At 47.3% G+C, this 27,951-nt stretch overlaps 1 protein-coding gene across 1 annotated transcript; it reads right to left on the bottom strand.

Annotated features, from left to right (window-relative positions):
• Positions 1-306: 306 nt before the first annotated feature.
• scarf2 (scavenger receptor class F, member 2) lies at positions 307-26,037 on the bottom strand. The gene is made up of 11 exons (XM_064353626.1): positions 25,083-26,037; positions 20,753-20,811; positions 20,506-20,607; positions 19,527-20,046; positions 18,199-18,417; positions 17,686-17,814; positions 15,199-15,302; positions 12,788-12,902; positions 11,730-11,854; positions 6,469-6,624; positions 307-5,254 (listed from the first exon to the last, which is right to left on the bottom strand). Exons 1-11 carry the CDS (start codon positions 25,190-25,192, stop codon positions 4,092-4,094), a joined length of 2,802 nt encoding a protein of 933 aa, XP_064209696.1. The 5' UTR covers positions 25,193-26,037; the 3' UTR covers positions 307-4,091.
• Positions 26,038-27,951: the final 1,914 nt, after the last annotated feature.

Genomic DNA, 27,951 nt, shown 5'->3' with positions numbered 1-27,951 from the left:
CCGGTCGGAGTTCGGCCAGGAGTCGGCCGCGGGCCGTAAAACAGCAATTATTGCAAGGCTTATTTTCTGATTGTTTCAGTCACATCTGAGGGGTCCGCCACCACGCCTTTGGGCTTCCGTCCCGGTCCGTTTGGGCTCCCGTCCCGGTTCCCTGACGCAGCGCTCCTCGGCCTCGAACCCTCGACCCCGTCAGGAGGGACGACAGATTCAGCGTGTCGATGACTAAGCGTTAAATTGAAAAACCCCCTCGCCGCGTTGTTACCTTTTCATGCGAAGAGTTGCGCGACACAGATCGGAGATCGTGAGTTCACAGGGTACAAATTCCTTTTATTGTATCATAAAAAAATGAAAACCAACATCACATTAACAACAAACCAAAAAAAAACTAAAAAAACAACAACAACAACGACAAAAACCAACAACAAACAGACAGACGGAATAACCATGACGACAACAACCATTTTGAGGCCCTGCTTCAAACTTGGGCCGGTCAGACTAGAGGGCTTTTGCTTTCCACTTGCAGGCATTAAATATATTGTATATATTGTGCATCTGATTTTTTTCACGCAAAATTAACTATTCAATTGAATTGTAAATAAATTTAACAATAAAAATGCATATTAGCATTCTTAGTGGCAATTGGGACAAGGCACATTCAAAGAGACCTGTAATGTCTCACTGAATAATTCCTGAATAATTCCCCTATTCGAAAATTGGCAAATACATATTTGTTTTTAATGGCTATCAGTAATAAAGAATTCATTAATTTCTGTTTCTGTTTTTCCATTCATTTCTGTTTTTGGCAAGTTTTAAGAAGCAATTCTTGAAAGCAAAGCAAAAAGTTCCCAGTAAAATTTCATTGTAGAAAACAATAAAAAAGCAAGTCTGCATTCATATTTGCCTTCGAGCCAGACGTTTACATATAAAAAAATCTAATAAAATATGAAAGCCAGTTCATTGACACTGAATCACAAAACATAGCAAATTGATTCATATAAGCACAGCTTACGCACATTTACAATAATACTGATACAAAAACAATTCTTTACAAGTAGGACATTAACAAATTTTGTAATGTAAAAAAAACCTGTTGTACCTTGAAAATAATAAAAAAAAGAAAAATTAACAAAAAACTCACTAGCATTCAGAAATATTTTTTGTGTGTGAACTCACCCCAACAGAGAACAATTTCAACTGAATATCTGTACACTTACACTCAATACTGGTACCATGCTGGCAATGTAAAGACAAAGTAATCCTTTCAAACACAATTCAGATACACTGCATTCATTCCTTTGGGAGTATCCAGTTCATTGATAGAGCCCTCGGTATTTATGGGGATGTCAGTTCTCAAAATGTCCTCCGATCATTTATCACGCTTGAAGAGATGCGTTTGATTCGTTGTCTGCAAATGGAACTAATTCCATTTACTTTTTTTAAGGTCTCATCGATCAGCTATTATACCAACAGACCTTTTCTGATATGGACAGCACCCATTGGTACAACGGTACCATGTGATACCTATGTTGTTATCATTTGTGAATGTATGTAACACATAATGGTTACCTCAAAACCCCTTTTACGATTTACATGCAAGAGGAAGAAACGTCTTTCTTGTCATGCAGTAAGGCATCCTCGGTGAGTAAATCCTGGAAAGCAAGTTTTGCACAGTGTCCTTTGCATCTGGTGACTTGTGCACGGCAACATGGGTGTTCAAAAAAAAAAAAAGTTAAAGGGAAACCGGTTTTAAGAAAACATCAGCAAACCCTGCCAGAGGAGCTCCTGGAGTTGACCCGGTGACTTTGATTGATCGTCTGAGAAGCGTGGGAATTCCCGGAGGGCGGAAAAAGGCGAGGGCGACTCTCGAGGCGGACAGACAGTCGCCGAACTCGCCAATCGCGAAACCTGCTTCAGGCCGCCATTTTCTTTCAAACGAACCCGTTAGGTGTCTCCGTGACAGAGGCAAAAGGCTGCCGCGTGACATTTTCCGTAAATCTTTGGTGGGGAAGGGGTCTGTTCAGTGCCAGAAAAAGTCTTGTGCCTGGCTCTGGTCAATGCCAAAAATAGCTGAAACCTTCCCCGTCAGCTATACCTGCTAATGAAACAGACACAGGCCCATTCTAGATAGACGAAATATTTCCGAAACATTGGGCAACACTTAATCAGATCCATGTGATCGTGAGACTACATTATGATGGGAATATTCCCCAAACAGCATTTCTGGAACATTTCATTGTTCCAAACCATTTCTGTCAAAGTCACTGAAAAATGTTCCAGGTATTTAGCGTTGAAAGAAACATGGTGGCGGACATGGGGAAAACACATTTTACTAACGTTCCAAAATAAATTACTGCAAATGGCAGATTTGTGTAACTTTGGTAAATGGGAAAAAATGAACCTGAATGACAATCCCCAATTCCGATAACCTGAATGAAAAAATGAAAAACACTGTAAGGCCATTCCGTGCAACCCCCTCTGTGACTTGACATTCGAGGGACATCCAGGAAGCCCAGAGACATTTTACCTACGTTTCCCAACATTCCCAGAATGTTCTGGAGAACCAAAAATTGTGGGTTGGAATCCAGGTGAGACCCATGTAGGCGCCAGTATCTGGGCACTGTGATAAGACGATAGCATCGAGCGCCCGAATAGCAGGCCGGTCGTCTTTTACACCCATGGAAACAAAACCTGTGGCCACACAGCATCCTGACTCGCCTCGAAACTAGCACTGAGTACAAAAAAAAAAAACCACACCGGTGGTTCTTCTTCCCGCACCTGGAGGGCTATCTTTACCTCAAAACGCTGACTGCAGCAGTGGTAGACCCCCCCTGCTGTTGATCTACAGGAAAAAAACAGAGCATCATAATTCAGCTGCTGTTTTGCTTCCCTTTACTCAAACAGCTAGGCTAGCGTCCGCATCACAACGGACGATCCCTCGCTCCTGACGGACGGACGGACGTCCAGCTTTCACAGAACCATAAGCGGTTCGGTATACGTCAACCCAAATTTGACATTAAAAAAAAAAATGACAATGAAAATGACAACGTGAAAAAAACACAAACGAAGAAAGTTCAACGTCCGTAGCAGGACAAAGGAATATAGGCTAACAGCAACAACAAAAAAAAAATAGTCCTGGCCAAAAGAAAAGGCACAAAAATCACCTAAATCTGAAAGATGACGTTTGTCTTTTAATAATGCAACACTGACCACAATAAAATGCCTCAAAGGGAAGGAAAACACACCCTTCGTACAGTGCCGGCATACGACACACCTCTTCCCCAATATACGTTCAAATAATCTTGCTCACCGGTCAATGTACTGTAGCATAAAGAATTCTCCTAACAGCGCGTGGAACCAAAAGTCAACCACACATGCGCATATAAATAACATTTACAGCTCACCACCGAGTGTCAACCAACTTTTATGTCAAGAACAAAAAAAACGTGACGTGACTGGAACTGATGTCTGAACATAATAACAATCACACGTTCCGTACCTTTTGGAGTAAAACCTTAAACGAGTCCTTTGCATAGATTATTATTGTTGTATCAAATACAACATGTATATATACACTATATATTATAATATATAATAATAAATGTATGTTTGGGGTATATCAGATACAGATTATGTTTAAAAATATATATAGTGGCGGGCATATATATCTGACAGAAATGCAGTCCAACACTAATGTAGGATTTTCTTGCCACCGTCAGATCTGTTTGAGAAAGTATTATCCTTTGCCGAACGTAAAAAATTGAAAATACTAAATTGCAAGTATACAAGACTGGAGAAAATAAAAACATGACATTAAATCCAAGTAATACTGAAAGGTTTACAGTTCTTCGAAACAACTCGCCATTGTTTCAGAAATTGCCGCTGACAACATCTGGCTCCTGCGGGACATGTTCTATGCATCCTTTTCTGGTCCACAGAATTTCATAAAACAAAAGTCAAATCCTCAGCCATTTGGATCGAAAAACTATCAGAGTCCATTTGCTTCTACGCCTGGAAAAAAGTAGGTCAGAGTCGTCCCCGATTTATTTGAAAACCGCGACCGTGGCAACAGCTTTTGGCAGTTTGAGACGGCTCTATTTCACCAACTGCGGTGGCATAATGGCCGTCTTGGGACTGCTCTTAGTTTCCGTGTCCAAGGTCCCCTCCTTGCCTTTCTTCCTGGGGGGTTTTTTAATGGGGGTCTTCTTGGGCGTGGGGTCCCCCGAGTCGGCGGCCCTGGGGCCGTTGGAGTCCTGTTTTTCGGGGCCCTTGGGCTCCGGGGACGCAGTCTCTGCCGCGGGGGCAACCATCTTCTGCAGGTTGGCGGAGGTGGGCAGCAGGGGCTTGGCGGCGGCCTGGTGCGGCCCCGCCGCGGAGCGTTTGGCCTTCTGGGGCGGCGTGGGCTTCTCGCGGAGGTGGGCCTGCGGGGCGGACAGGCCGTTCTGCTTGGCCACGCCCTCGTTGCGGTTGATGCTCTGCGTCTTCTCCTTCAGCTGGGCGGCCAGGAGGGTGGCGGCCTCCGAGTTCATGTGGGGGTGGAGCACCTCGGACCGCGCCTTCCCGGGGCTCTTGGGCGCCTCCTTGGCTTCGGCGGGCTTCCTGTCGGCGTGGAAGTTGCCGATCTTGCGCAGGGCGTTCTGCACCGCCCCGTTGATGTGCTCCATCTGCTCCTGGCCCGGCCGGGGCTTGTGGGCCTTGTTTTTGCTGGGGGAGCCACCCGCCCCCGCCTCCCCCGCCGCGCTCTTGGACTCCTGGTGCCGGTGCTCCCGGTGCTTGCCGCCCTTCTCCTTGGCCCTCTGCGCCTCCTTCTCGCTCCTCCCCGGCGCCTCCCCGGAGCTCCTCTTCCTCTCCTTGGGGGCCGCTGGGGCCTGGGCCTTTTCGGGCGGGGCGGCTCCGGCGGTGCCGTGGATCCAGGAGACCTTGGGCTTGGTGGACGGGTCGGGCGGGCGCGGCTTGGTCCTCTCGGGAGACGGGGGCTTGCCGGCGGCGGCGGCGTCCTTGTCCTCCTCGTCCCGGGACTGCTTGGAGAGCCGGGCGATGCGGGCGTACAGCGCCCCGATGGCCGACTCGGAGCCCTCGCTGGCCGAGCCCTCGCTGTCGGACGACTTGAGGAGCGGCGTCTCGCCGGCGTCGCCCGCCGGCCGCTTGGGGGAGCCGGCGTCCTTCAGGGAGGTGTACTCGCCCGCGTCCTCCTCCTGGGGGGCCGCCGTCTTCTCCGCGGGGGGGCCGCCCTTGTCTTTGCTCTCCGCCACGGAGTCTGAAGCAGAGAGACACAGAGAGACCGTTCACACGCCAGGGCCGAACGCAAGGAGCGAGCGCACAGACGGACTCACTCTTTTCTGTGCTTACTTTACCCTCTGTTCTCAATCAAAGTCTTCCTGCTTAGGCTTTCAGTACCGGCTTTGATTGCTTGAGAACCTCTAAACGCGACCCAACCCTGCCCTGAAAAAAGCCACATCCCCTTTTTCCCTCTTTCCGATTCTTTCCCGTTCTACGGTTTGCCCCCGAGAAATGAGTAATTTGGATGCGTGCCACGTGCTGAGTGTGCCTTTCGCTGCGTTTCCTGTTTGTGTTTGCACAAGCATCCCGGGACCGGCTGGAGGAGATGCCACCCGATAAAGGGGAGACGCTATCGTCACAATTACAGCCCTACAAGGGTGGGCCATGCGCCCCCGGATTTCCATTTCCATCTGGCCAATTAAGGAAAGGAATTTTCTAATTCAGTTCATTGAAAAAATTAAGAATTACACACCCTTAATTTTCCATGAGGAATTTACAGAGCATGGATTGAATTGACTGAGTCTTCTGACTGAATTGAAATGGAATTGAGCTCAAACCCTGGTCCATGCTAACTTCACCCACTACATTCTCTCTGCCTTGCCGGGGTCAGAGGTCAACTCATTTCCGCTCGATTCAGGAAATGAACTGAGCTTAAATTCATGAATTTAAAAATGACCGTAGGGTCCTATGAATGAACTGAGTTAGTTTATCTTTTGGAATGGACTTAACTGAAATGGCAGTGACCCCTAACACCCGAACTCTGGGTGCTTTCCAGCCGTTCGGACACGTGCTAATCTCATTCTGATGAGTAATTTCCCCCCAGATGGGGTGCTATGGTTAGCGACCATTGTTAATTCATTTTAATTGAAAATGATTTTTTTAGTAAAGAAATACAATGTACATTCACACATCCACAATGCTTTACGGAATAAATATTAGCTGAAAAAAAAAACTGTTATCTAGCATACACAAACGATAGCAGATATTTTCATAGTGGTGCTCATGGAGTAGAACAGTCCATCTTACTATGTCAATGACTCAGAGAGGGTCATGTCCACACATAAAAAGTTGCACGCAATGACCTTTTCAAGCATGTGTTAGACACACACTCATTCTGGTTTGATGAACGATCCCCCATAGCTGGTGCAGGACACACCCGGTGCATTGTGGGTCAGGGGGGCGGTCACTCACCCTCGTGCGGCACGCAGTAGACCGGTCCATCATCGCTGGTCTCGAAAGAAGAGGAGAAGGAATTCTGGGAGGACCAGGACGGGGAGGGCTGCTCGACCACAGAAGGGGGCTCGATGAAGCTGCAGTTGAACGTGTTCTCGGGGTCATGGTGGGCCACTGGGGCGTTTTCGGAAAGCAAACAAACAGAATTACCGGGTCAGCCGGAGCCGACCAAAGGTGCCCGCCCCCCCGCCGCTCCAAAGAGCAGCAGCTCCCATCCATCACCTAGCATGTGTTTGTACAATACGCTCTACTGCTCGGTGAGTGAAAAAGGGGCGGGGCTTGGTTTAGTTTGGTTTGGTTTGGTTGGAGAGAAGCGGACTTTCCTAATGGCATGCTAACACGAACGCCAGCACATTGGCGCAAGTCAAATCCAGATGGGCTAGCAGATTTGAGCCGACGCGGCTGAAACAGAGACACAACCCGGTGAGCTTAAGGAACTGAGTCTCCCGAGGAACACTTAGCATTGACCAGCCAGTTCGCTTTTCTAGGAAACCATTTCACTTCTGGTCAGGGGTTTCTTTACTTCTCTCCTCTTCCCTTTGATGGGGAAGAATTTTATTTATTTATTTATTTTATTTTTTTGCTGACCAAAGAGGACAGCTGGAGGACGGCTGTGGCTTCTCCCCCCCCCCCCCCCGCCATCCCCGCCCCCCCCCATCTGGCCGCAGAGCGCTAGCTAGCTCGGTACTCCGACCGCAGACACGCCTGTTTACATGCCCGTGGCACATGATGCCGTCCGTTTCTTCCCCGAGGATCACTTCTCCACCCTGGGAACTCCCGATTTTGAGCTCGACTCTTTGCCTTATCTTTGGCTACAATCCCCCCACCCCCCCCCCCCCCCAATGACATCTCCCAACGCAAGTATATATAGAAAGAAACAAAGTGTACGTGAGAAAGGGGAAGGATGAGCAAGTCGGCAAGGGCGGTGGTGTCTCGGTAACCGCATAAGGAAAGGGCCGGAGGACAGTTCTGCTTTGGGGACTTTCCACAGCGAACGACTATTTACAGAATCAGAACACCAGCCTGCTGCAGAGAAACAGAATTAAATGGATGTACTGCGAGATCTAGGCCCTTCAGGACACTAAAGCAAACTCGTTCATCCCCACACGTGACACAACTGGAGTAATCAGAACACTCTGAGAAACACAAATTACATGTAATTGTAATGAAATGTAACGTGACAAACTGATAATGAACCGAACACCACAAAGTCACGTTGCCATCTGATATTTTAGTATCGCTGCACAAAATGTACCCTGCTAAACTTCTGCATCTGCTCAACGCTAAATGCTAATGCTAAGCAAACAGAATCACCTTAATGGGATTTGTGTGGAACTGATGTGAAATCTGCACAAGTTAGTTCACCAAGATTACCCTCAGAGCTTCTTCATGTTAACAAAGCCCCAGGAGTGAAATTCGGCCTCTGTTCTGTTTTGGCCAACCTGGCCCTAGGTGATTAAAAAAACCCCCAAATGATTTACCCGAGTGAAAAGAGCTAAATAGTGAGTCCAGGTTCACACAGATAGTGAACAAATGTGACTTGAGAGAACTGATAAACAGGACTGCAGAGGTAGTTACACACTGAATTGATATGAAAATAGGTTGAATCGTTCACAGCTCAAAATGTCAGAAACGAAAGATATCACCACACCTTTTTTGTTTTTGCAAACTGATAAAAAAACTGCTGTACTATCATAATTATTAATACAAACAGGCATAGCTGTTACTATATTTAGTAATAGTCTGTAAATAGTGTTTAGGTGAAGACGTTTTTGGATCTGAGATGTGCTATTTCACACAACAGAATAAGTATCCATTTAAAATCCTTCACAGAAAAACTGCGCCAACTGTAAGGGTCTTTCAAGGACCTCTGGTTGGGTAGAGAGGGTATGTGATGGCACAGTCTTACAGGGCAAGACAATCTAAAAAAGAAAAAAACCATCATCATCATCAGAGACGACAAACGGACCGAAGAAGGCGGCCAGTTGCCTCTCAGCCGGGCCGGCGAGCGGCAGGCGCCGCGGCGTAAACGCGCGGACGCCATTTGGCGGGATTACCGGAGGACGAGGCCCCGCCGGAGGTGGCGGTAGACGGCGCCGCGGGACAAGGGCGCATTCTTGACGAGCCCCAGCTGGAGGGAGCGGCTCGCAGCTGCTCCGGGGGCCCCCCTTGCCCCCCCGGTCCCCCCGAATCCTGCGCTCCCCTGCCCCCCCCCCCGAACCCCTCGGCCCCCCGACACCCCCGCCCCCCCTCCCCAGGCCTGAAGCAGCAGGTGCCCCGGATCACTGGCACTTTTTTTGGAAGCCTTGTTGCGGCGCGGAAGACGGAAGGGCACGGGGCAGGCGGCGGAGGGGGGGTGGGGGGGTGGTGGTGGGAAGCAGAGGAAGTGTGCATGCGTGGGAGGGAGGGAAGGGGGGTGCAAAAAGAGAGAGATGCACTGTTGTGGTGGATCAGGAACTGCTTCAGGACAAAAAAGCGCTCTTGAGGGCTCTGGAGATTCAGCAGGACTTTTTTACCCCCCCCTTTTTTTTTTCCAGGACAGAGTGAAGCCATGTGATGGCCGGTGAAGAAAGAAAGATGTTCCCAGGGGCGACACGTTTTCTGCAACTCCACACACCCCACCCCGCACCCCCTTTGTTTCTGACATCTGCTGCCACCAACCCCAGTGTGGATAAATCACAGGTCTGACATGGGCTGGGATAAATTTGGCCTCTTCCTGTCGAAGGCCCACATTTCCCCAGCCCGCCCCCCCCCTCCCTCCTCACCTCCCCCCCCACCCCCGGAATGTGCAGGATTTTGGCGCACTGTTAGGGTAGAGTTTCAAACAACAGCCCGTCTCACTCCTGCAGGAAGACAATGAGGAAAGCAGAGCAGCCGGTTTCTAGAGAAAAAGGAGGGAGAAAAAGTGGAAAGGATCGCCGAGCTCTCCTTCTAATGGACGAGGGGCTGAGGTGGGGCCCGGGTTCCACAACCGAACGCCGCGTTTGCTAAACGACGCTAAGCTTAGCCGCGACACAACTGGATACTTAAACTCTAAACTCCCACAAAACCATGTCGCAACCCAATATTTTTGCATCGCTGCAAACCTTTATCTTGCTAAACATCAAGCAAAACTAATAACTGAAAAAAAATAGCTTTGTCTGTTTGTAAGGAGAAAGTGCTTGGGAAATTTTGGATATCGGACCCAGCTGAGCCTCCGATGCTAACACCGATAGCAAATTAGCCTTGCGTTCCAGATTTGCGCGATTCACACAGCCCGCCTAACTAGAGTCCCTGGTTGACAAGGCTGAGATGAAAGACTGTTGGCTGGCCCACTTTTTAAAAAATGTGTCTTTTTTTAACCGCTGCCTTGTAACAGACAGCTTGTTTGTTCTCCTTTCGGTTCTTTAAAGAGGAAAGAGTTAACTGATCCATCGTCCTGAGACCACAGGACGAGGCCGGCGGACGTTTTCAAACAATGGCGGCTCTGTGGCGGCTCTCCTCGGCCCGTGTCATCGGTTGGATTCGCGGGCGGGCGCGTGCTCCTGAAGCGGCCTGGAGAAGCGCAGGCACTTCGCGCGCCTCGTTCTCGAATTAACGTTTGTGGGGGGGGGGACCTCGCTGAGGTCAGGGAGGGGGCGAAACACACAGACCCCGGAGAGCGCAGGGGCGACTGGGCGGAGGGGTACGACCCTTCTCCTAAAGCAGTAAGAGGGGCTTGCTCGCTCTACCGTCAATCTATGGCTAGTGAAAGCATCTCCACGGTTACAATGGCTTCTTTTAAGTCACACGGCCACACATGATATTACAAACAGCTCTTGACCTTTCCGGGCCACCACGATGTGTTGAGGTTTTCAGCACTCTATACTCTTTCTGTCTGCCCTCGTGGCAGCCATTTTAAATGATGTCATAATGCATTACGTGCATCGAAATGACCAGAAGATTGGGTGCTTTTCACTTGCGCGTTTTCCCTGGACAAAACTAAGTTCTCTCTGGGAAACACCACAGTCGACTTTGCTGGCTCTAAACTCAAAAGTCCCATCTGCAGGGAAGATTTCTCCTGCTCCTGACCTCAGTGTTTTAAAAGGACCAGACTCTGAAACAAAACCTGTTTTGATCTAGAAAGAAAAACCCTGGCTTTCCTAAGAACACCCACTGACAGCCCCTGTGTGGGTGTACGTGTGTGTTTCTGTGTGTATGTCTGTGTTTTTCTGTGTGTACTGTACGTGTTTCCGTGTGTGTGCGTTTCTGTGCGAGTGTTTCTGTCTGTGCCTGTGTGTACGTGTGTGTGTACGTGTGTGTTTCTGTGTGTACATGTGTGTGCTTATGTGTGTGTCTGTGTGTGTTTCCGTGTGTGTGCGTGCACATTTTCCCCTCTGCTAAGCCGAGTGCTGTGGTCTACACCACTATGAAGACCACAAGACTTCCAAACAGGAGCTTTGACCTGATGAAACAGAGCAGCCTTTGATTAAAGATCTCTCACCACTCTCTCTCACTGCATCCAGCTTTTTAACAACACGGCCTTCGGCCGAAAAAGGGACTTTTTCTAAGGGGGGGGGGGGGGGCAGAAAAGAAAAGAGAAAAGGCCCTGTTTAGGGTTGTAATAATATGAACACATGGCATTTAGGACAGCCAAAAATAATAAGGCTTGGGACCAGTACATTCCATTCAAATGAAACAGCATACCCATTTGGCAGTCAAAGGCAGGCTCTTTCAGCGCTCTGTACAGTGCTAAAACCCCGTCCACGCAGAATGCCCCTTAAATCCAGATCTTTATTTATTAAACCGCGGTGGCACCGATCTCACGTTTACCTTTTTTTTTCCAGAAGAGCCGCTCTGAGAGTGTGGGAACGTGCCCGGGTTCGAAGGCACGTTCCCAGGCAGGCGCGGTATCTGGGTCTTCCAGACACAATATCTAGTCCCAGGCGCGCCGCGTACGCGCCGACGTCGGAGTTATCGGGGAAGCCGCGCGGCAGGCGAAGATGCGCAAGGCCAAACGGCGCTCAGATTAAGCGCCCTCACCCCCAGCCCCCCCCCGCGCCCCCCATCCCCCCCTCCTCTCGCCAGCAGGCTGATCGACATTTACAACTCTCTCTCTCTCTCTCCCCGCTACCTCGGAGGACGGCTGTGGAAACGGCGGGGGGTGGAGGGGGGTTCACACTCGTAAAATGGTAAAGCGGGGGCAGAAATGTGCTTTTTTTGGGTGTGTGTGGGGGGTGGGGGGGGTTTTGGGTGCGTACCGACAACTTTGGGCAGCTTCTGCCGTCGGAGTGGAATCCGGGGCAGTTTTGTGCTGATTCTGCTGAATCTCCCGCAAAACAGCCGTTTGCTCATTTTGCTGCTGGCACTGTTTTCACGGTCTGGGCTGGAGAGGGAGGGAGGGAGGGAGGGAGGGATGGAGGGAGTGAGGGGAAAAAAAGAAAAGAAAGGAAGCAGATTTAGACAACAGAAAGGAAGGGAACGGGTTGGATACACATGTGGCTCAGCTTCAGTGCAGTTATGCAGGACAGACACGATCACTCTTCATAGCTTTTCAAATGAAGATAATTCAGGCGGACTACCCACTGATAGAAAAGCTAAAATTGTTAAATAGAAACAAACTGTGTGTGTGTATGTGTGTGTTCCAGTGTATGTCTCTACTGAACATTCAAGGTCTTTTTGTATTCAGTTGTTCAGCTCATTGTGTAAACACACACAGAGTATATATACAGTATGTGATGTATACACAATGGAGAATGTAAAGTATGCTTAAATAAAATGACCAAATATTTACATAGGCACCGTGTTTGTGCTCTGGAAGGAATGGAGGACTTTGCTTCACGTAGCTAAAAGCTCAGTGCTAAATCAACTCTGACAGTCAACACTTTCATCTGGCAGAGTATATTTTAGCCATACTGGACTTACAACCGAATTACTGCCTTAGGCTTCTTTCTGAGGGACCCTGAGTGAAAGTGGGGCCCCCCGGCTGTTCCCTGGCCCTGTCTGACCTGTTGGTTACCAGCCCAGCTCGCAGGCAAACGGTCCAGCTGGGATGCAGACAACCCAGCTGGAGGAGAACAGCGTTCTATGCTCAGCTTGGATGAACAGCCCAGTTCTGTGAAGAAAGGGGGAACAGCCCAGTTCAGTGCTCACTCTAGGTGAAAGAGCTCATGCTGTCTGAGGCGAACAGTCCAGTTCTAAGGTGAAGAGCTCAGCTCAGTGGGGAACAGCCCAGCTCTGAGGCAAACAGCCCAGCTGGAAAGTGAACAGCTCAGCTCACAGGTGAACAGCCCGACCCACAGGTGAACAGCTCACACACTTGCTCTCGTTCTTCTGTTTGCACAGGCAGCAGCAGCACAGCAGGGAGAGGAGGACGATGAGGAGGAAGGACACCAGCGTCCCGGCCGCGATCACGCCCATCCGCTGGTTGGGTTCTGGAAAGAGAAGGACGGGGAGTGTCACCACCTCGCTGACAGACCCAGCGTCCCCTTGCGCTGTTCATTCTATCGTCACGGCAACAACAATCTGTATTCCTACTCCGAACTGGTGTCAAACAAGGTCAGCGTAATGCGTAACCAATGTTTCATCTTAAATCTTCTCCTTCATGCTTCACAGATTAATCTATCCCTCTCTCTCTCAACTAATAAATTAAAAATATTTCCCACACAGTTGGAAGCGATTAAAATTTTAACGAAACAAATGCAAAGGGGAATGAGAAATGGCCGAACCGTGCCGAAGAAAGAACATGACAGCAGGAAAAACACACGCGGAACAAACACGTCAAAGTACACAAACGTGTCCATTTCTAACCGTTTTCCATAGTCAAGTTTTTAAATAAATTCTTCCTGAAAATACTGGGCATTTGCTGTGAGTTAACATGAAGTATTAAGTCCTCTGTGTGGCAGCTTGTTCCCAAATGCCACATCTCACATCAATCTGACTGTCGGACGGGGGCCACCCGCAGTCCTGCTGACCTAGGACACATCCTTTACCTACATTCGCTTTATGCTGGAGCCCACGTTCGGACAGAAGTGAAAGAGAGGGCTCGTCCTGGATGCATGCGCCAACGAGAGGCCCCGTGTTATCACGTCAGGAGACGGAGAAAGATGTGCGACGGAGGTGGGGTTCGAGTTCGTCCGACGTGTTCGCAGCTGAATAAAGGAAGGGCTTGTTAAGCCTTGACACTGTGACATCATCGCGTTTCCCAACATGTCCGCCGGCGTGACCCCTGGCGACCCCGCTTCCCCATAAATCTCTCTTCCCCTCTTCCCCTCTTCCCCTTCGCTGGCCCTCAGCTCTCTCGGGCAGGGGCGGGAACGCTGCCAGCGAAACACGAGCGTAGAACGGGAGACGCGCTCCGTCTGGAAACGCCATTAGGGCCTGCCGCGCCAAACCTTCCTCCGCCGCAGCCGCCGCCCTGCCGCTGCGTTTCTGAGTGCACGTGCGCTCGCGTTCCTGCTGGAGATGCGTCATCCAGCACAGCCGCACGCTCCGACCCGCTCAGGCTAAAGGAGGCCTTCCCTGTCTCAGGCTAAAGGAGGCCTTCCCTGTCTCAGGCTAAAGGAGGCCTTCCCTGTCTCAGACTAAAGGAGGCCTTCCCTGTCTCAGGCTAAAGGAGGCCTTCCCTGTCTCAGGCTAAAGGAGGCCTTCCCTGTCTCAGACTAAAGGAGGCCTTTCCTGTCTCAGACTAAAGGAGGCCTTCCCTGTCTCAGACTAAAGGAGGCCTTCCCTGTCTCAGACTAAAGGAGGCCTTCCCTGTCTCAGGCTAAAGGAGGCCTTCCCTGTCTCAGACTAAAGGAGGCCTTCCCTGTCTCAGGCTAAAGGAGGCCTTCCCTGTCTCAGGCTAAAGGAGGCCTTCCCTGTCTCAGGTTAAAGGACTCCTTCCCTGTCTCAGGCTAAAGGAGGCCTTCCCTGTCTCAGGTTAAAGGACTCCTTCTCTGTCTCAGGCTAAAGGAGGCCTTCCCTGTCTCAGACTAGAACGTAGGCCTACCCGTCTCAGTTTTAATGAGGATCCTATCAAGCTGTTTTCAAGGCAAGGAGCCTCCCTGTATCAGTTGAAGGGAACATCCTTCCCTGCTCTCAGGTAAGGCTGCAGTTCCCTGTCATAGCTATAAGTAGCCTCGTCTCAGTTAAAGACTCCTCCCTGTCTCAGGCTAAAGACCTTCCCTTCCCTCGTTTACAGCACTCCTTCTCTCCATTTCCTCAGCTAAAGAGCCTTCCCTGTCTCAGATCAAGAGCCTTCCCTGCTCAGTACTCCCAAATCTCCCTCCCTTCTCAGCCTAAGCCAGCCTTCCCGCCAGAAGGACTCCTTCTGCGTTCAGCTCAAAGGCCTTCCCGCAATAAGACTATCACACTACCACAACCGCTCCATTGCGTGAACCTCAACAAAGCTTTTTACAAGCGCATGGAATCAATGCGCGCACTAATGCTGCTAAGAGCTTTGAACACGACTCATGGAGCTCGGAGGCCTCATCATGAATAGTATAATACCGTTCTCCCAATTCCTCCCATCCCAGCCCCTCCTTCCTCCACATCACAATCCCTTCCACATCCCCCACCTCCCAATCTCTTCCCTAAAGCCCCCACCACCCACATCCACATCCCTCCTTCCCTCCACATCTCCACCCCACCTCCACATCCTCCACACCCCATCCTGCCCTCCCTCCACCATCCCCGCCCACCCCCACCATACCCCCCTCTCCAGTGGCACAGTCAGTGAAACAGACTTACGGAGGTTGCAGGCTCCAGACACCGGATTGCACGTCCTGTCGTGGCAAGAGCAGGTTTGTGCACAGTTCACACCGTACTGACCAGACTGACAAGTCAGATTACAGCTGGAAAGAGAAGAAAGACACTAGTATTATTATTATTATTATATATAATAATATTTATGTATTAGACTGCATTGAGAAGCCAGACAATGCAACTGACAACAAGCAGAAAGGAATTAACTAGCATACAAATGATAGAAAAAAATTACCATATAAATGGATTAGTATTACAGTAGACAAATAAAAGGAAGACATAACAGCTCGGGAGTGAATCACAGGTTACACCAGGAAAATAATATTTCTGTTATTAGAAAAAAAAAGCTGAACAGTGTTGGTGAAAAGCTCACTCTTCTACTGAACGACTACAGCAGGAAGGGATTTTCTGCCATTTTTAAATGAAAGAAGGAACATGTACCATATAAATTCCAGGGTGTCATTGGCTAGAGACAATAGTAGCGCAGTACAAACAGTCGTTAAATCGGAACAATAACCAGCAGGGTACAGGTTCAAATCGCAAACACAGAGCTTTCGGCTGTTCTTTTTCCACTTTCCAAAGAAAAAAGCACACCCAGATAAAAATGAACTCCCGGGGTTTGCGTAGAGTGTGAAAAGGGCACGTTCTGACTGGAGGAGACGGGCCGTTCTCCCGAAACCCAGGCTGATTTAATCACGGCTAACGGCCTGTGACAACGCAGCGGCTGGCGGCCTCGGTGTCGGAGGGACCGCGGGAGCTCTGGGAACACGGCATGCTGGGATAATTAGCCTGCTCTGACTCATCCGTGTGACTGCAGCGCTCCCGCCCCAGAGACGCTATCGAGCCCGGGGAAGACGCAGGGGCGACCCGTAGCAACCAGGCGCTAAGAGTAAACAGATGTCCGCGAGGATGTCAACAACACAATCTCCGGGGAAATTATTTATTTCTTTATTTATTTTTTTTTAAATCTCTTCGCAATACAGGAATTTCTGACACACGGGAGAAGCATTTTAATCGTTTAATCAGATTTAATCAGATTCAGTGCGTCAGAAATTCTTTTGCGATGCAGAGGTACGGAAGTACCCTTTTCATAATGGGATAAACAGATAAAATCAATTTGCAATCAACTGGGGGAAATGACAAATTCAAAAACTGTGACATAATTGTACATTTCCATGCACAAATTGCACTACAGTACTGGAAGTATAGTGTAATGTTTTTGACCCCAACCTGCCCATGCCCTGGGGGAAATGCATTATTTCCCAGCATACCTCACTTTGAGTGATGGCGGCGGAAAGAAAGGGTAGAGTACCAGCCAATCCCCACTCATCAAGTAGAAGTTAGTGTGGAGAAGTGACATGCAAGCATGAGAAACACAATGTACTACGCTCTAATCCCTGGGTAAGTGTTTTTAAACTGTTTACATTTTCTGTACTTCTTAGACTATGTCAATCTTGACATTTTGGCAGTTGAGAAATCAGCTGACAGTGGTAATGCTTATCGATGTTGCTTAGCAACATAGCGAGGCCCCTGGCTCAACTACCTTGGCTTCGGTTTTGATGGAACGAAATTCAATACTCATGCTGAGACATAACGGACAGGCCATCATCTAAAGAAAACACTGAGTTCTACACTTACATACGTTATATACTTCAGTAAGACACACCGAGAACGGAAGGCAGCTACCTCGCTATCTAAAAACTGCTCTCTTCGAAGGTAGTCTCCTAACAAGAAACTTCAAACGGCAAATTTGCAGTTTGAAAGCTGGATGACGTCTATGGGATATCCTATCTGATGAAGGAAACATTGATTCTTTCATCAAATTTAACCACAATAAGGCACCTTATAAGGATGCATTTTTTGATGATTTTGGTGTGGGACATTCCTACGAAGGACACGAGTACAATTTGTAGTATTTGTGAAAATACTGAAAACATTGCCTTTTAAAGCAACTGCTTTCCATTTGAAGAGCAGCCCATATGTAAGAGCTTTAACACATTTTCATCTGCTGGAAGAAAAAAAAAACCCGAATGACCATGTTCTTTAAGTCAAAGGGCTGCTAAAGTGAATATGCTAGTTCTAGTGGCAAAGGATCGCCAATCGCCAGTGTGTTATGGGCCTACCATTGCTCTCTCATTAACTGCCACTTGGAATGTTGGTGAATTACAAATCTGGGCCTTTTCTTTGTGCACAAATTCTAAGTCGCTCTGGACAAGAGCGTCAGCTAAATACCACAAATGTTAAATGTTAAATATATGTGCACAGCATAAGGTACCCAAGGGTTAACTGCAGCAAGCACGATCCTTACCACATTAAATGACTGCTTGATTCGAGTCTAAAGTGCTGCTTGAATAAAAAATAAATGGGCAGAAAAGTAGGGAAAATATGATCCGGCTCAGTTTTTTTTTACGTGATTGTAAGGGAGATAAAAGACGCGTCAGCGCGGGAATGAGACGGGCTGATCACACTCACTATGTCCCATAAAACCCGGGATCGCAGAGACACTCCCCCGTGGCGAAGTGGCAGTCCCCGTTGAAGCAGTGGCTGCAGTCGTTTGCGCAGCTCTCACCGTACGTTCCGTTCGGGCATTTCATCTCACAGCTACGTTTAAAAAACAAACAAAAAAAAAAACACAGAACCTGGATTTCATTCACTTCAATCATCATAACTTTAAAATATTTATGCTGAGATATAGTCGCCCTTACACAATAAATACACTGCCCTATCTTGAAATGTATGCTGTAAAACATCGACTAATAATTTTGAAAAGATGGAGAGACTCTCAAATATATTTTTCAATATGCGGTAACGTGTTGTCGTTTTTGCAATATATTTCTAAATGATGTTTAATGCTGAGAATCGCTGCAGTCTTTCAGTGTCACAAAAAAAAATAACAATCTATAACGGCAATATATTGGATGTCTGCACACTTTTTGCTTAAGCGCGGTGGTGTAAAGTCGAGGTGAACGCGCTGCGGCTCCTCACCGATCTCCGATCCAGCCGGGGTTGCAGTGGGTGCACTTGCCGTCGATGCGGTTGCAGTGGTGGCCGTCCTTGCACGGGGGGCACTCGTCGACGCAGTTCTCGCCGAAGAAGCCGGGGGCGCAGGGCTGGTCGCACTTGGTTCCGTTCCAGCCCCGCTCGCAGGTCACGCACCGGCCCTCCGTCACCTTGCAGGGCTGCTGCCCTTTACAGTGGCCGCACCTGCGGGGGGGCGGGGGCCGCCGTCAGTCCGCACGCTCAGCTCGGATAAAAGCCAGCCCCACTCTTCTACCTCATTGCTACCCCTCATTTCGCATCAATATTCTGTACGCTACCCCACCTACAGCTTTTCAGCCTGACATTCTAAATTTGGTCTGGAGCTACACCTAGTATGGAATTGTGTTGTGTGTGCTTCTTGTGACATTAGCTGAATTTTTTTTGTTGTTGATATATTTATGATTTCATATCAGAAAATTTCCCATTGATTAACACCGATGGAACTTTCTGAATATGAACAACACGCTCGCAGCTGATGTCACAATCGGCCACTGCAGCTGCCACAGATGCAGGCCGTCTCTCTCGTCTCTAACGGGCAAAATCTCTGGCGAGGTGAGTAACATTACCAACATCAACACGAGTTCAACCCAAACTAATATTAATTCATTTTCTGTTAGTTATAAGTCTTGCGAGCTAACGTGCGTATTTCAATATTTCCTTTTTCAAGTTTGTACTCAAACGTTCCTTTGAGAGATTGAAATTCAGTCCCCGGGAATAGGCAGGCAAGGTTGATTTTATCACAGAACAGCTCAGTATCTCCTAATCCCCGTGCCACCCTTCATTAAGGGCTTGCAGTAGATAGCGCACCTGAGCAATTGGACCACAGATAAGAATCAGATAAGACATGTGAGCTGCCGTTTCATGACTTCATCCACCTCCTTCCTCAGAAAACACACACACTCACACACATCCACTTCAGAAATGAAAAACAGGGAAAAAAGCTCCCAAATTCAGTTTGCTGCCTAGGACTTTCTTTAAACAAGCCCAATATGAGCCAATGGCCTGCTTTGGTGATCACACGGTTCTCAAGATGGCCACCTAATGCTTTACGCTCTTATTCTCACAAGTTAACCCCCCTCGAGCCTATGTCATTTCCTCTTCCTGGGGTGTACTGTGACTGCAGTTCTTACGCTCTTATTCTGACAAGTAAACCCCCCTGGCCTACATCACTTCCTCTTCCAGGGGCGCACTTGCCTGTTCCTGCAGTTCTTACGCTCTTATTCTGACAAGTTAACCCCCCCTCTCCGGCCTACGTCACTTCCTCGTCCACTTGCCTGTTCCTGCAGTTCTGCCCGTAGAAGCCGGCGGGGCAGGGCTCGCGGCAGAACTTGCCGCGGTAGCCGGGCGTGCAGGTGCAGGAGCCGTCGGTCGGGTTGCACTTGCCGTGGACGCACTGGCAGTAGCGCTCGCAGCGCGGGCCCCACATGCGCGGGCGGCAGAGGCAGCGGCCCGTGTACTGCTCGCACGGCGAGTTGTTGCAGGTGCACTGCGCGCCGCAGTTGCGCCCGTACCAGCCCGGCTGGCAGAGGCAGTGGCCCGAGGTCTGCTCGCACACCGAGTTGGCGCTGCAGTAGCAGTTGCTGGCGCACTGTGGCCCCCAGAAGCCGGCGTGGCAGGTGCACTTGCCCGTCTCCTGGTCGCACTTGCCCTTCTGGCACAGGCAGGCCTTCTCGCAGTTGGAGCCCCAGCGGTTGGGGTTGCAGGTGCACTTGCCGGTCACGTCGTCGCACTGGCCGTTGGGGTAGCACGTGCACTTGCCCTTGCAGTCCGGGCCCCAGAACTGGGTCGGGCACTCTGTGACGGTAAAAAAAAAACCTTTTCACACACTCGTTCCTCTTAATCAGGACTGCTAATGTGCATATCCATACACATACAGTGTATTCTACACTTCTGCATTTCTGGTACCGTACATCTTGCTACTGTTAGGACTGCAGATGTCAGAAACTGAAAAATGAAATGCTTTCCTTGTTTTTTTTATTCATTATATTTTAGTACAATCCCTAACCCTAACCCTAACCTTCACCTTTGATTTATACTTTCCTTAACATTCTTTCCTTCCCATCCCTTCCCTGACCAAAATTATAATTAACGTTTCGCGTTATAATTAACAGACCCTGCTATTTTCCTCGCTTTTGTTTGTTCCAGGGTTCTATTTGCCCAGCAGGTCTATCAGCTGAGACCAGAGTCTCAGGGGAGGGGGGAAAAAAAACAAAACAAAAAAAAAACAAGAAGAAACGGAGAGAGGTTTCTTACTGGTGTCACAGCTGGCTCCGAAGTAACCATGGCGACAGCGACATTCATTGGGTCTGACACACACCTCATTCTCTTTACACGTGAAGTTGCCCTCGCACAGCGCTGGGGGGGGGGATGGAGACACACAAGACATTGTCATTCGCGGGACAAACAACGCTCCGGCCCTAGGGCCAGTCTCATGTGAGTAAACACACTGAAAGGCGGGGTTAGCGGTTTAGTTAGCGGTTTTGGCGCGGCAGGTACGTACGGGTCACGCACTCCTCTCCCTGCTGCTTCCACCCCGCGCAGCACGCCAACCCGGGGGACCTGCGGGAAAACGGGCGTGACAGGCATTGGTTCGGAAAATCACCTCGGTGGCACACAGATGTCACCACAGCAAACAGACAGCAAATGTTTGCTGGAGAGTCTATCCTCCAGTGTCCCCCTCCCCCCTAGCCCCCATACCCCCCCACCCCCTCACCCCCGCCTCGTTTCATCCACCACATACTTCCACCTCATGTGGCCTTCCTCACATATTTCACATTTCTCAGTGCCATCTGTGGCTTCTTCGGGCTCAACTCGTTTCAGGTGCCCCGCGCTTTCATGTTCGACACGTTTGATCGATGGCAACCAGCGCCCATGTGACTCTCAGGCCACGCCCCTCTACTTCAGAGGTCAGCCTGGAGGAAGGCTGTGAATCCCAGCCGTGCGGGGGCACATGCGTCAGGGTGTAAGCTGCGAACCGTTTGAGTGGGCGGGTGGGGGTAGGGGCTGGGTGGTTGGATTGCGCAAGCCGAGGAGGCCTCATGGTAGGAAGACAGAGAGGTTCACTACATGAGAAAGATGTTTCCGAAGCGCGAGATTCATCTCCTCATCCCTCCTACGCCCGTGACCTCCGGGAGGCCCCCCTGTCCACACGTTTATATCCTCTCAAGAGCTCCGGGAGGCCTTCTGCGTTCAGTCACAGTGGGTTTTTCTTTTTTTTTTTCCACCATTAAAAGCGGAAAAAAAAAAAACCCCAACCGGCTGACGTCTCTGTTCCGTCTCAAAGGCTCGCGTTGCTTTTCAAAACAATAAACAGGACGAGAAACAGCAGTTCCAAGCGAAGCGCAATATGCTACGCTACGCTAACGCGCGCGCGCGTGGAGACGAAGCTCCGGGTTCACTGCGGGAGGCATGTGCTGAGGGTCACGCGTGACTGCACACTCGGTTCTGCGTACAGTATGGCCTTCGAATGCCACCGCATCTTTGCATCTTTGCGTCCCGCCTCCTAAGGCCTCTGTGTTCTTCTTGTAAAAATGTCAGGAGCATTGCCGGCTTCACTAGCATGGTCTGCAAAAGCTTGTTTCCCCAATGCCGGTACAAAAAAATGACATTGTTACTGGGTTTACTATTTATCAATATCAATAATGTCACTACGGTTTTCAGGTGGTCCTGACGTCTGTCAGTGTCCTCAATGACCTGGCCAGCGAAAGCTTTGATGAAGTGAAGCCTGGGAACATTTGTTACCATGGTAACATTGAGGGTTTTATGTCTTGGGCGGGGGGGGGCGGGTGACAGGGGGTACACTGCCTCAGACATGGCCAATCTTCTGCCTCTAAACCATGTCCTTTGAAAAATAAAATCTTTGTTCTGCTACATCGAGGCAGTAACTCAAGGGTTATGTGGAAAAATCAGAACTATTTTTTTAAGAGCTATTTTCGGTTCACCCTATTTGTTTTTTTTTTTACTTTGTCAGACAAATGCAATGAGCTTGCATCCGTGCCACACGTGCATAGGCATATGTGTTTTTCATATGTTTCAAAGTCTTTCTCAAGCTAAAGCTTAACATTCTGTAAAAAAAAAAAAACATCTTTGTCTGGGGAAACCATTTTCTTTATGCTTCCCAGGGCAACACCTACACATGATAAATACACATACTCTTCTTAAAAGCAGCCTCAACACTACGTTGTGATGGTCAGTTTTTATCGTGGACCGAGTAGCTCGCCGACCTTTCCTGCAACAGGAAACAAAGCAATCTAGATTTCAAAACCTTTGCGCCAGATGGAGATGATCTATAAATAAGATGGGGCTTCGCTCGTGTTATTGTGACTCACTTCCCTTCACCGAACGCCCAGAGGGAGCGTTTTGCTGCGTCTGCTGAAGTTTTAGGTCTCTGTTCGCGCCGCTAACCGAAAGATCCCTGGGCACGAGCGCGCCGGCTACTTCGTTCGGGACATCTCTCTCTGTCACGGCAGCCGCGAGGGAATTCCCCTCGAGAAACGAGACTGACGAGTGAAGCCTCTTAAATACTTCATTCTCATTGAAACAAGGGCAAAATAAGAAAAAAAAAAAGAAAGAAAAGAAAATTACAATAGTGCCCCGGCCCCAATGTGTCGTTAATAAGCTTGTTCGGTGACACCAGAAGGCGAGAAGGAAACGCTGTACAGCTCTGATAACACACCACGGGCTTCTCTCTCCCGCCTTCTGCGTGTTTTTGTCAATGCTGAAATGAAAGAGTCCCGGTTTATAACGGCGAGGCTCAAGCGAACAAACAGAAACAGAAATGGGATGTTATCCATTGCGAACAAGCATCCGTTGCTTCACTTGTGAATAAAATGGCCATAAGGTCAACTGCAGTTCAACTGGAATGATTAAGACTATGTTGCAAAAAAGGTCAATTCAACAATGATACAGTGACCAAACAATTCAGCAAAAAGGAATTTCAAAGCTAGAGATATCACATTAGGTTTAAGCAATTTAAATTTTCAAGGCAAACATTATATATATATATATATATATATCATTTTCTTTGCGTACATAAACATTTAGGGTAGCCCATAAAACCACAACAGACGGGGGGAGGAGCAATAGGCAAATCTATTGATAATAGTGCTTCAACCTGTTGCAGGGTAAGACCACAAACATGTGATTAGAATGATCTCAACTGAACATTCTAATGCTGATGTAACAATCACTGCTTGAGTTCTAGAACACAAACCTTCCAAAGAACATTACAAAAAAAACCTACTCTTCAGAGGATTAAAACATGTTCTGTAGCTACACCGTCTATCAGATATGTATGCCTAAGAACAGTATGCGTGGTGTCTTTTAGAGCTAGGACCTGGATTTGGGGGGAGGGGCGTGCTTCTGTGCATGGCCTACATCTTCCAATGAGGAGGCAGAGACTGCCAGAGATATTGGCTGGTCCCTCGGTCCAGGGGTGACTACAGGTCAACGCATCTTGCTCTGCGGTCAGGCAGAAACGGCCACTTAAAGACGATACGTGTCTACTGTTGGCTGCAAACATCTTGTACTTGATCAACAACATCTTCATATCGTTTCACTGCGAATTTGTTGTGTGGCAAAATATAATGCCCACAAATGACCTCTACACCAGATCTCTAATGTCATCTGTTGTTGGACGAACAAAAGTTGCGTACCAGCATTAAGTCTGTCTCCAGAAAGGGACACACCTGACGGGAACGGCACCCAAACACAATTTTTTTTCTGTGTTCTGAGCAGTGCGAAAGCTGAACACGATTAACCAATAGCACGAGTGCCAGATTTGATGGGAGATTGTGAGGTCTAGACCAACATTCTGCCAAAACAAGCAGCCTATCCACCTCAAAAAATAAAATAATATTTTTCTCAAAGACATTGGCAACTACTCATTCGTTATCTAGCTTAGTACACAGCACTTTGCCTCCATCTTAAGGACACTATGCATTAGGTCTCACAGTATCGCTGCCAGGATGGAAATTCCATCTTTGATTTGTTTCCCTCAGATTCGACATAAGTTAGAGGCTTTTGGGTATCATTTTATAAACTGGAAGATGTTGTTTCAATTCAAAGTCAAACAAAACAGAATTAAACAAATTAACCCAAAATGACACTGGTAGGAACATGGACGCTCAGATCTTAAAGAAAAATAACATCACGGGTGAAGTAGACTCAAACTCACATATGCTCAATCAGGCCAAGGGTAGAAAATGTAGGTTACAAAGACAAAGCAAATATCGCAAAGAATCATAACTTCAAAAAATGTTAGAACTTCATTGTACTGTTATATAATAGGCATACTAGATGGCAGATGAGGCTCACGTATGAAGATATTAGAGATTATTTGTCACACAGTAATTTCTCGAAGGTTTCAGTAAAACAGTGTCATTGCCACGAATCGCCCCACGTCATTCAAAAGTGGCGCCCTCTTGTGAACGTTCGACACCCACGGAAAATCCAGTTGTGCACATCTGGATGGCTGTTATAGATTGCTTTCTTGTATTTCTTGAACATACTTTATAAAAACAAAATATAATAAATTCTAACTGGATACACAACAGAATTAAAAGAAGAAAACAAACAATACTGTGAAAATCTACGAACTGTTATAATTAACGGTTGTACGTGGATCAATTTTACAATAAGCTAGGCCTATGTTCCTCAAACAATTTCACTCGTTTTTAAATTCCATTATTATTTTTTTATTTTTTGCACATTCAATGCAGAAGTCATAAATAAAAACTTTCAACAGCATGGGGAGAAAAAAAAATGCTCCCTGCTTCTTGCAGAAAACCGTTATTCCATTCGTCATTGCGACGTATCACAGCACTACTTACCCGGGCACTTTGCATACATTTCTGCCTTTCGGGTTAAGTTCTTGGCTACAACTCCGACAAAAGAATAAACTCAGCACCACAGCAGCTACAAAGGTGTTCTTCATTGCCATTTTACCAGAAACAGCATCCTTCCACGCGATTCTTTTGATGAGAATTCCTCCCTGAAACGGGGACTTTCGATGGATATTTTGTGGTTTTCCCCTTTCTTGATCAAGTTCGAATGTTTCGTCGATCAGGTTGCTTTTAACTGCATCAAACGTTCAAAAGTAACGGTATCTGTAGACGAACGGGTAAATCCAGGATCCCAAAGAAGAAAAACGGAGACAGCCACCATCCACGTACCTAAGAGTTAGACAGAAAATAGCGACACCAATCCACTCCGAGAACGGGATGAAAAAAAGTTACAAAACCCAAACTTGTACACGCTGTCACTGGCTTCCTCTTGTTAGGGACTATTTTCTTCGTCTTCTCTGGAACAAAGCCGTCTTGCAAAACAGTACGCTCCAATATGCTCCAATAATTTGAGGACTATTCCGAGGCGAGAAAAAGTAGTAGGCTACATCATCAAAGTGCTAAAACTGTAAGGTCTCAACAATAGCTGAAACAGTTATATCGGTTTGCACCGTTAAGTGGGGACATGTTCCCAACCGATTTGATACAGAGTGGTTTAAACCAAGCACTCACACAAAAAAATAAAATTAAATACGCATCAAAAACTGTTGCAGCTGCCCAGATCGCCTTTTCAGGGCGGAAATGGGAGCTTAAAAATGCTTTGCCTGGTCGTTTTCTTTTTCTTTTCCCTTGCACTTGCAGGAGTGGCAGAAGGAAATTCCTGATTTGTTACCCTATCCTTGGCCCAGGCAACAGGGACTTAAGAGAGGCTGCCTTCGTAAAATATGTGTGCAACAGTTGATTACTTGTTCTAACAACAGACACACAACAGACTGCTACGAAGTGGGTGTGTTCTTGCAAATGGGACAGTCCGAAACCCTGATGGACGTTCTAACTATCGTTTTTTTTTTTTTTCGCCCATGATTCTGGGATATTTCATGGCTTACATTATCATAAAAAAAATAGAAATGTAAATAAGCATGGACAACACTACCACCACCGCCAACAAGAAGAACAACACAACACAACAACAACATTATTATTATTATTGTTATTATTATTATTATTATTATTATTAGTAGTAGTAGTAGTAGTAGTAATAGTAGTAGTAGTAGTAGCAGACTGATGGCAGAACTCATTGCTGCAGTGATAGTGGCTGTTTTATTTTCAGTTCTGTATTATAAAACGGACAAAACCCCGCTGTTAGGTTTTACCTCCTTGTTCACAATACATGAAATTTGTTCACTGAATTCTGCGACACGCGTTCTGCGTGGGATGTTTACTTTAACAGCACGCTAAGTTGCTAACATGCCTTACGAGTGAAAGGTAAACATATAAATGTAGCAACGGCTCCCCCCTCTGTTTTGCTGATGAACTAACAATATAGTTTTGAATTTCAGGAAGTTATTGTATCTCTTACAGTATAGTTGTCACAAGCCACGTTTGAGATGAATTAATTGCATTCATTTTAACTTGTTTTCATTGCCCACGTACAATAATTGTGACGGCAATTGTGTCATGAGCGTCTTAATCTGAATTTTGGTTGATAAAAATACTGAACATCAACTGTGCCTGTGAATTATTTACTGGGCGATACAAGGGTCCCTGTATACTCTTTGTAAGTTTGGCGTACTGTTACAACCACAATGTATAATGCCAGCCCTTTGTGGGTGATACTCGAGCACAGAGCAATACAATGACTGCTCAAACCACATGGTCAAAGTTGGTGTCAAAAGAGGTCGTTTTATGTCTTGCCAACAGCAGACAAATTCTAAAACCAAATGTTATGCATTGGTTCCACACCGAGACAGTTAATAAGACAGGCATGTGATTAAAACAAAATAAAACTATAAGACACATGACATGATTTCGTGCTTTTTTATGCTTTAAAAAAAAAAAACTTGGTTCAAGTTGATAAGGAATTCCAACTGCATGTATTTTGTTCTGTTCTGGAACAGAAGCACTTTGGAAAGTAGTGCAAGAATATGGTTCCATTTCAATTTGGACCCTTCCCACTTCTGTGATGAAAACAGAAAAGATGGCAGAGCTGTAGCAAGCTGGGATGACCGAAATAAATAAATAAAATACTGTATTTAATTTCTCACAAGATCTGAGAATAACATTGGTATACCATTATTATTATTATTATTATTATTATTATTATTATTATTATTATTATTATTATCATCAGAGTGCTTGTTGCCAGGGTGTTTTTTTCCGGGCAAAAACATTTGAGATAAAGTGATACAAAACGCTACTTGTGGAGCTTACAAAATGCAGTGACATCAATATTCTTTGTGCTGAAGAGGAACGCAGTCAAGGTCGCCACTGTTTTACATAAATGTAATTACTCTCGCTTATGTAGGCTTGGGACTAGGTGTCATCATTGTGTTACATGGTCCCTCGGAGTGGTGGATTGCTTATGTGGGCTTGTGACTAAGCATTATCGTTGCGTTACGAGCTCCCTCTGACTTGAGGAAAATCAACCACAATATTTCAAGTGATACGTTAAGCTCGATACAATTAAATCACACTTGAAAATAAAATGAAAGAAAAATTCTACTTTTTTTTTCTTGAGACCTGAGCAATTAAATTAAATTAAATGCTCTCATAAATAGAAGCTGGATGAATAAGGTACTAAGTCTAATTTTTATTCCAGTGCCTGCAAATTAATCTCACGGTTTATTTCCTTGATCAATATTGTAGCCCATTACTGGTCGACTGGATTGTTTGTCATGACTTATGCAGACAGACAGAT

The sequence above is a fragment of the Anguilla rostrata genome, chromosome 10, assembly GCF_018555375.3.
Source record: "Anguilla rostrata isolate EN2019 chromosome 10, ASM1855537v3, whole genome shotgun sequence".
NCBI classification, from domain to species: domain Eukaryota; kingdom Metazoa; phylum Chordata; class Actinopteri; order Anguilliformes; family Anguillidae; genus Anguilla; species Anguilla rostrata.
The sequence above is the reverse complement of the archived record's forward strand: the minus strand, read 5'-3'. Positions and strand labels throughout refer to the sequence as shown.